Here is a 10,154-nt window from a genome sequence, read left to right as displayed (position 1 = left end):
TAGCTAACGTTGTAGCCTAGCAGAGTTGCTTTGCACGTACCTGCCGGTACCTGCCCATCAAAGTGACCACGCCCTAATTTATGCAAAAACGTTAAGACCTAATATAAATAAAAGGGTTGCGTTATAAAACAATTAAATCAACAATTAATAATCATTAAGGTGGAATCCAACTATATCCTGAATAATTTGTATTGCATCCAGGGGTAGAAACATGTTTATTTCTGCTGTAAAGTTGGGCATTTTAACATGGGGGTCTATGGAAATTCATCCTTTCTGCAGTCATCGCCTATCGGCCAATAGATGAACTGCAGTTTGTGGCACTTCCTGATTGCCGCTTGTTTTGAACTAGCAAAAATGGGGCTAGCTATGAAGCTAGTTCAGGCAGTCAACTCGAGCATCAATGATACATTAACACGTGACGCACCTCGTCCCTCTTACAACCAACCAAACACATTCTCCTAAACATGCAGCTCTATTTAAGCTGCCAGGTCTTCCTGCCTCTGCCTCGCTATGCTGCTGCTGCTGCCACTGCTGTGTTCACTTGCTATTGCTGCTTTCATGTTCCTGCTGCTGTGTTTCATGTTGCTGCTTCTCGCCTGCCCCACCACTATGGAATTAGTTTTGTATCATAAAGAAAAAGCAACACTTTCTCAGAATAAATCAAAACTATGAGTTTAAAAGAAAAAAAAAACATGAGTCAAGCAAAATAAAATAAATTTAAAAACTAAAACTATAAATTGCAAACAAATAATTTGTGTAATGTAGTCTTTTTTCTTGTTTTAACATAGGTTTTTGTTTGCAGTTCTTGTTTCTTCTTTCTCAATGATCAGACTTTTGCTCTCGCTGCAGCTCTTCTCGTTTGTGCTCCCTCATTTTTTGTTTTCGATTTTGACAAAAACATCCCAGGTGGGCGGGACTTTCAGGGGTGCGTCCCCATTGGCTACTCAGTTTGTGCTTTTGGAAATTGCTCTCCTTATCCGCATGCCCCCTTATTGCTAGGCCCTGTCGGGTTAGAAACTGCAGACAGCGCAGTTGCTCCATCATTCCATCTCTTCTTTTTTCTTGCTCAATACGCTGTTGTTTGAAATTTTGAATGACTGCGAGGAAAATCAGAAACTGATTGAAATGCTACCTGACTGGACAGCATCACAGTGGAACTGAAAGGTTACTCAAGTCATGAAAACTGAGCAAGAATATCCAAACTTTCAACAGTTTGTTGATTTCATGTTTATGGAAGCAGAGATTGCCTATAAGCACATTACTTCATTCTGTTCTCTCCATTCAGCAGGGGTGAACTCAGAGAAACATAATGTGAAAGAAAGAACAAGGAAAATGTGTGTTCTCCACACAGCCACAGAGACTGAAACGGGGGGTTACGTATTGTAACCCTAGTTATATAAGCACAGGCGGAGCCCTCTACTGGACTCTATGGGTACTACTCTTTATCATGCTGTGCGTGCCTTCACCTACTGAGTTTACGTAAACGTAGCCGGCCAATCGGGGCGAGCCTACCTGAATGCGCGCACAGGCCCACATATAAGGCGGCCACACCCTCCCGCCCACTATCCTACACACTCTTCAGCGAGCGGCTTAGGAAAGACAGGGCCCCCAGGTAGACCATTGTTTGCTTTGTTGAGTGTGTCACATGTTCCCCTGAGGCCGATGTTTCTCTCAGCTAATGATTGAATGGTGGCGACCACCTCACGCCATCTCTTCCTTTCTGTGTCTGTAAGCGTCATCTCAATCCTATCAATAGTTTGCCCCTTTTGTAATCGACACTCTAACTCTTTCCATGATTCCATGTGTTTAGTATGTTCTGGAGTGTTCTCGTGTGTTTTCAGTAATTGGTGGCAATCTTTTCAGTCATTTAGTCCTGCACTGATTCAATTTGTATTCCTTCTGGGAGAACAGTTGCAGCAAAAACAGTAAAGGCTGTCGTTTTTCTGTGAGTACAATAGCCAGCTTCTCTTTATTCTTTCCACATTTACCAGTTTTCTATAAAAGTTGTGGTGGTGGCAGCTTCTCCCATCCTGTCTTTTTGGAAAAATGAAGTGTGGTTTTGCCTGATAGGGTCCTCTGCTCACAAACTCTGTTCTGATCTTATCAGACATGGATGGCCAGTCGGCAGGGTCAACAGCTGCTGCCTTTGTTGGGTCACGTGCTGCAGACTGTGTTGTGGTATTTGGGTTTTTTACCTGCATGCACAGTCAAACATGCATGGATACAGTTAGACACCCACTATGTCTGTCTGTCTGTCTGTCTGTCTGTCTGTCTGTCTGTCTGTCTGTGTTTTTGTGTGTGTGTGTGTGTGTGTGTGTGTGAACTACCCCCCACCCTAATAAACTCAACAGGCAATATCACAAAAAACTTGACTGAACTCACCTGCAGGTAGCAGTAGACTCAGGACTCAAGACTCAGAGTTTGATTACCCAGATAGTTTAACAATGCAACTGGAAATGACACAGAGAATAATGTAGTAGGTATCTATCTGCAATAATATTGAGCAGTTCAGACTAGCTGACATAATTTCCTGTGCCCAAATATGCAAAATCGCGAGTAAAGCTGCTCCAGAGCCACTATTTCAAGCATACTACGTCATCGAGTGCCGCAGAAGGACTGTTCCAATGTCCAGCATACTTGGAATTCTACCGAGCCCGGCGTACTTCGTTTGGAGAAATGTCGAGGCTGCACATGTTTAGACTCTGCGGTCTTAAAATCCCCACAATGCTTTGCGCACGGACCAATTTCCCCAAATCTGTGGCGGAAAATGTAAGGCGGGGCCTCGCATGTGACGCACACCTGCACACTTGCTAGCCTGTTCCACTCTTTGTTTTTGTAAAGCTGACCGTTGAGCAGCCCGACCAAGCAAGGAGCCAGAGGGAGAGAGTTCAAATATAACCCGGTGTGGGCATTTATTTATCATGTGCACATAGTCACCAGCCTCAATATGACTCTCCTCCCTGAACACAGTCAGCAGCCACAAGGATCTCACCACACACAGGGCACCAGGTGAACATAATCAGGAGTAACAGACATGGGGAAAGGGAAACACTTTTCAAAATAAAACCACATGTGCAACAGTACAAGGCCCGAAGCCGTCAGTTCCATTTTCCATGTGCCAGGAAGTATTCTTGCCTCGCTTCTGAAGCAAGTGACTCGGAAGACGTGCTACCAAGCAAGCGTACTCGAGATTGAGAAACACCCACAGACAGGAAAAAAACACTAAAAGGAACAGCAGAAGAAGACAGACAGGAAGTAAACAGTAAAGGGAACAGCAGAAAAAGACAGACAGGGTGTTATTTTTTTATGAATTCCTGCCGCATTGCACATTATCCCTCCTGGCCGCAACACATTCTTAAATGAAGTATTATTTAGTTGTTGGCTCTTATTTTTGACATTGTTTAGTCATAATGACTTCGGTGGCTATGCTAACATGCTCCATGTAATACAAGATAATCTTTTTGCAGCTAGAACAGGTTACTCTGTCTGGCTCCTCAAGGTTACAATTATGAGGCAGGTGTTCCAGGCCAGCAATTGATTTGCACCTGTAGATCTCAGGCAGGTGCTAAGATTCGCCAATGAGGACAAGATATTTGTGTTCTGTTTCCTCCACTTTCGTATCGCTCGAGTGCCTGAGAAATCTGGCTAGGGAGAGCACGGTTGGACCGGTGACCCATCGCCAACAGGAACAGGAGGCTGGTGTGGTGGAGCAGTAGGTGGGCTTACCAGCATTACAATGTCCCAGAGTTGAGGGCAGCATAACTCTTGCTACGAAAATGACTGCGACATCGGCAGGATTAACATAAGCTTCAGAGCACCAACAGCACAGCTGCGGACGCTTACATCAACAGTTAGGTAGGCCCTGGCTTCTCTCAATCAGACCTGTACACAAGCTGTAGGTGTAGGAGTCTTCATTCTGTCTGTCAGAGTGGTACAGGTACCTGGGCTGAGAGGTTCAAACCCAGGACAATGGAGCCTCCTCCTTATGTGTGCTGATTGTGTGCTGAGTGTAGTGTGGCACAGACAGAAGTGGAGTAGGAACTTTAACCAAGCCATGTTTGGAAACTGTTGACAGTCATAAAGTCAGTATTCCCTGAAACCTCAATGTCTGCAGCACAACGTACAACTGCTTTTTGATTCTTAGAAGATTTTAAGTCTAAACAAATATACCTTTTGTTATAGGCTACTTGTGAGAATCCAGTCTTATCATGATTGATGTTGGAAATAAGAGAGAAAGAAACATGCACAGTGAAGCCATAAACACAACACTAAACTACATCATATTGTCTTGAGCTCTGGGGAGAATGTTTGTAGCAGTGTGTGAGTAGCAGTGTGTGTAGCAGTGTGTGTGTAGCAGTGTGTGTGTTGCAGTGTGTGTAGCAGTGTGTGTAGCAGTGTGTGTGAAAGTATGAGTAGCAGTGTGTGTAGCTGTGTGGGTTTTGTCTTTTTCTTCAGACACATGCAAGAAGAAGGGATGAAAAGAAAAACTATTTTAATGCTTTTGATTTTGATGATACATTTCAGAATGGAAATCTTGAAACCTCTTGTATTTGGATTGTGTCATTTTCCTGTCATATTTGATCAAATCCTGTTTAATTTATAATGAGGTGTAAATTAAACAAATTTGGAGCTGGGAACTTTTTCAGTTGCATGCACACGTTGCGCTGCTAACAATTCTCACTATAGATGACCAGTTGCGTATTAATCAGTGGCTGAAAATAGTCCTCAAAAAAAGCACTTAATTCCTCTGTTGGAGTAACATTCACTTTAACTACATCAATAAACTGTTTAAGGTTATTGCTTAGCAAACATTTCAATAAATGTTTAATTTAATATTACTATAACCATATGCATTATTTATAATGGGGACATGTCCCCACCACTTTGCATTAGGATAATTTGTTAAAAATGTTCTGAAAGTAGCTTGCACAAATAATTGTACACTTTGAGAACATGTACAATTGGGTGGACTGTTCACACTTTTGGGGAGTATTTCTGGTAACCAAATTGCGACACGTTTAATATTAGTAATAATGTAATAGAGTGCTGCAGTGTAGCATAGGGACTGCACAAGTTTTCAAAAAAGTGTTGGAAGCATATGTATGTATGTTTATATGTATTTATTGTTTGTGGGGGGCGCTTAATGCAGTAGTGTTTTTTAAATCTGAAAAAGGTCCCCACAAGTTTTTCTTACAAAGTGACGCATGACTATAACTACATTACCAAGATGTTCAACAAAATGGTGTGAAGAGATTTACTCCTTTGTCGCCAAGAACAGACAGCCGTATGTCATCTAATTCATCTTTTTATTGTGTAGTCGACAAGGGTTGCAGACAACTGGCATGAAGTAGACACAACTGTGTGGAATGATTTGTAACAAAAAAACAGTCTATGGCTTACCGAGCACGACACTGAATCTATTTATAAACTCATATCAACTCACTGACAGTTTGAAAATTGGAGCAAAAAGCTTTTTTTATAAATATAAAAAGGGGCCACTATGGGCCTAAAGGGGGATAAAGTCTCTTTCACGAGACAGCTTAACACTCAACAGAGTTATACACATCCCATTTTCTGCTATGGCACCAGTATCAGAGCATGGCCTGGACGTTCCATCACAATGCTTCCTCTCCAGCAGGTTGAACAGAGCGAGTAGGCACTGAACCCAAATAGAGTAGAATAAGGACTAAACAAATATAAAGACTACAAATTAGAGATAGATCTTGACTGTCACATGAGGTATTGTGGATCAAAGCATTTCTGTACATCGTCTCATTTTCCTTGTGTTTTTGGAATATTTCGGAAAATCATATTATGAAACTATAAACAAAAAAACAGATCACATAGAATCTACATAAACAAAACAAATGAGGATGTCAATAAAAAAATTTTCTATGAGAAAATTCAAACCTAGAATGGCAGTATATTGACATTTAAAAACAACACCAAAAAGGTAGCAGCAAACAACAAGAGAAAAGCATCATTTTTAATTCATTACGTCTTTTGTCATCTGTTTTTCCTTTTAAACACGTAGCTGGGATTCATTCTTCTATAGCAGCGGATTACAAGGAGTGTTTCTCTCCTGCTCTCTATCCATAATGTACAATCAGAAACCTGGTGTAGAGTTCCTACACACCGTGACACACTTCCAGAATACTTTTAGCAGAGAGCCTTCCTGCATTGTGTCCATCACATATAAAGCTTACATGAAGCTGGTGGTAACATTGTTGCCGTCCTGTGTAGGAACCCTGGCTTCAACACGTCCTGTGTAGGAACCCTGGCTTCAACACGTCCTGTGTAGGAACCCTGGCTCCAGCTCCACAGCATTAAGACCCCCCTCCCTGTTGAACCCTGGCTCCAGCTCCACAGCATTAAGACCCCCCTCCCTGTTGAATCCTGGCTCCAGCTCCACAGCACTAAGGCCCCCTTCCCTGTTGAACCCTGGCTCCAGCTCCACAGCATTAAGACCCCCCTCCCTGTTGTGCCTTCACCCTTTTGCCACTTGTTGCCGCCTCTGCACCCCTCGGTTAGCTTGCCTGCTGTGCTCTCCACATTTTTTAGGCAAGTCCCCAAGAAACGAAGCCTGCGTCTTTTATTTTTGTGCAAAATCATAGTCTCAACACTCCTCTTCTTTTTCTTTTAGCTTCATGCCCTTCCAAGATTCCATGAGCGGTATTTAAACTGAGGTAGCGTGAGCGAGGAGACGATGAAGAGCAGGGTTTGAGTTGGAATCATATTTCTGGCTGCTCTGGAGGCAGATAGTTCAGCAGTAGGTGGAGACACAGATAGTCTGAAAACTAGAAAAGGAAGGCTTAAAGAAACAATAAATAATATGTTTAACTATATAAAAGGAAGAATAATTTTTTACTATGAAAAGAATACTCCTTTTACTTGGACTGGAGCTTCAGGTTCTGGCTCCTCACTTACTTTAGAGCAGCGTGTGAAACATGGGTTGAACTCAAACTCAGATTGTTGGCAGCTGCAGAAAGCCGTGGGCTCTATGAGTCCCATGACATTATCAAGCAGCATGTAGTCTTGTTTCTGCCATAAAGCTCAATTCTTCTTCCATTAGATGAAAATATTCTGCAGCTGACTCTTCATCGCCAAGAAACCCCTGCTCCACCCCCCATTATATTTTGTTTTACAAACGTAATCACTGTGATTTTTTTAGGCGACCAGCAGTGCTGACCAAAAGTGCTTTTTTTTTGACAGAGTTGGAATGGTTTGGGTTTGACTACACAGAGAAGAACAGCAGACTGTGGGTGACTGCTCGTGGATCTCCTCCCGCCTCCACCCCAGCAGGCCACTGAAACACAGCCTCTTACACTACACTTGGTTTAAAACACAAACGCTTGGAAGAAAAGAGGTATAAAACTCATTGAAAAAAGAAATCTAAAATGATATATCATAAAGTGACTAAAGATAAGCAAGCAGGGATCAATGAATGTTTGCACTGCAACAATACAAACATTGGAGCTTGGACAGGAAGTCAAAACATTAGATATACCAATAGAGAAATGAAAAATAAGAAATGTCTCTCAGATTTCATATTCAGACCTGAAGACACAACAAGGTCCTACTGTACATGACACTTTGGGATGTTGGGTCAGCGGTCATTTCAAGATTCCTACTTTGATATGTGAGGGAATGAGAAAAGATCTACTAAATAGTTGTGTGGCTTCAGCTCCAGCCCACGCAGGTCCTCAGCGTTCTGTGTCTTTTTTCTAGTACATTTCTGTAGTGTTCATTTATTTCCCCAGAGAGGGAGGGGACACTGGCAGGAAATGTGACATGGGAGTTGTTGCAGGGCGGGGGGACATGGGACATGTCGGCCATGATAGCAGCCCACCAGGAAGAAGGAGGAGGGAGGGGGGGGGGCTGAGGTCAGCCCGCCATCTCCACCCTCTGTCGACAACGTTCCCTCCATCATCAGGTCATCACACAACACCTTGGTCAGTTGTTTCAGATGTTGATGTCTCTGACATCTGTGGGGGTGCAGGACAGGTCCACGTCCTCGTCCACACGTTTGGTTTCCGTGGAGCTGCTGTGCTGCTGAGCCTGCCGCAGGCTGGACTCCAGCAGGGACTCGATCTGCTCCTGACACGACCGCAGGCAGTCCTGCAATCACAGAGGAAACACTGAGCAAACAGCTTCATACTACTAACAATCTGTGCACATAGAAATATAGGTTTGGGTTTAGAACAATGTATGTTTGCATACCGGGTCACTGCGAATAACCTGAGACAGGAAGTTGGTGAGGTTCTGGGAGGACAAGGAGGCGTCATGGCTCTTCAGGTAGAGACCTTGAACAGCTGCCACCACGCTGCCCGCCGCCACCATGGAGGGAGGACTGGCAATGAAGTTAACATCTGTGGGAACAGCAAAAAATCTGTTTTGAGTTCTAATTGGCTACAGGAAAGATCAACTGACTACAGAGGAAACAGGGAATGAAATACTAAGACGGATCAAGAAGTGTAGAAATGTATAAATAAGTTCCAGTATACTGAGGAGACATGAGCAGTAGTAAGGCCGGTGTCGTACCTGTAGCACAGAGAGCAACAAAGGTCTGCGCGTGTTTCCTGAGGATCTGTTTGGTGGTTGGGTAGATCTCCAGCTTGGACAGGAAGTGATCGATGAAGTCGTGAGGCGTGACTGAAGCCAGGTCCCATTTCAGCTTGTTGAGAACCAGCAGCTCCATTTGCTGTGGATGAATCAGACCAGAGGCATTCACTCACACTGACCCACTTGTAGTACACAACAATGTTTCCTCCTTTCTCATCTGCTGTGTCATTTGGTCATTCGGCCTGCTAGCACCACTCAGTTCTTATATGTAAGATGTAAGTTATAGCTTACATTGTTGACAGCATCCTAATTAATGTTACCAGCTCTTTGTATCACTGTAGAGGTCCAAATACCCCAGATTTCGGCTTTCTCAGTAATGCATTTTAATACATGTATATGCAATTTACGACTATTTTCGCTCTTTGAAAAGTGCTAAAATAATTCATAAACTTTTTGAAATGTGCTGGATACTTAACTGCCTATAAGTATGATATATATGCACAGTACCATCAATAATAGTAAAATCAAGAAATATTTTAATAATATATACAAATAAATAATAGAAAATATATCAAAACAATAAATGCATATCTTTTTTAAGAATAATAATGTTTGTATTTGTTGTGTGTACAAACACAAAGGATCTGTACATTTGAATATGACTATATTATGAAGTAACCCTAACACAACCAATGGAAACAGCTGCACACACACATGTCACAGCAAACACAAAAGCAGAGTGTGTGTCTTCACTTCTTTGCCAACAGCCTGCACCTCTGTCTCACGGCCACTAGGTGTCACTGTGAGTCAGTGCGTGTTCTGTTGGCAGTCACTGAGACCATTCATGAAATGAGAGGCCTTCCAGTCACCATGGGAAAGTCTCAGACAGCCATTAGGTACTGCTGCACCAAACATACATTTACGCTCTTTCCAACCCAATAATCTATCTATGTCTAATCAATAACATATTTAGATTGTGCCATAATGCTGACATTGACACATCACAAAAGATGTGTGTTCTGGTCATGTGCTTTGCCCTGCATACTGCATAGTTTACTGTACATGTTATGCAACATCCATGTCTGCAGAAGTCAATTACCAGCAGTTCTCCAGGGTGCACCGAGTTGTCCGTGTAGATACACAGTTTCTCCGCCGTTAAGGGCACGGTTTCCTTCATCTTGGATGCCAGGAACATGCATGTAGCTCCCAACAGCTGTAGTCTTGTTTTCCTGGTGGCCTCCACTGATAGAAATCTGTCCAAATAGTTCATAGCCAGCGGAAAAACCTCCTCCTCACATTTCTGTTCCTCGCAGACCTAGGAGATGAGAAAAGTAAGAGTTTGCAGGAAGAAAAATCCACATTCACATGTATTGTTGTACACAAGCTGTAGTCCCCCCCCCCCCCCCCCCCACACACACACTTTATCTTATTCCGCACAGCTGTTTGCATTCAATCGCCGTGATAGGCACAATCATCCAACAAATACATGAACAAGAAGTGAACATTTGATGCATTTACTACCTCAAGTTTGAGGTTTAAATATTCCGTTTAAATCGCTGTTCAAGGTAAAGAGAATTCACGTGTTGCATAAA

The 10,154-nt window shown here is 42.8% G+C and overlaps 1 protein-coding gene across 1 annotated transcript in view; it reads right to left on the bottom strand.

The window, feature by feature from the left end:
* Positions 1 to 5,287: 5,287 nt before the first annotated feature.
* ccnd1 (cyclin D1) overlaps positions 5,288 to 10,154 on the bottom strand; it is a 6,656-nt gene continuing 1,789 nt past the window's right edge. Inside the window, exons 2-5 of the mRNA XM_079664262.1 lie at positions 9,662 to 9,877; positions 8,542 to 8,701; positions 8,221 to 8,369; positions 5,288 to 8,118 (exon numbers count right to left, since the gene is read on the bottom strand). Of these exons, the coding sequence (XP_079520388.1) occupies positions 7,963 to 8,118; positions 8,221 to 8,369; positions 8,542 to 8,701; positions 9,662 to 9,877 (681 nt within the window). The 3' untranslated portion in view covers positions 5,288 to 7,962. The remainder of the gene's footprint in view (positions 8,119 to 8,220; positions 8,370 to 8,541; positions 8,702 to 9,661; positions 9,878 to 10,154) is intronic.

Source organism: Notothenia rossii (assembly GCF_949606895.1).
Source record: "Notothenia rossii genome assembly, chromosome: 2".
Lineage (NCBI taxonomy): Eukaryota > Metazoa > Chordata > Actinopteri > Perciformes > Nototheniidae > Notothenia > Notothenia rossii.
The sequence above is the reverse complement of the archived record's forward strand: the minus strand, read 5'-3'. Positions and strand labels throughout refer to the sequence as shown.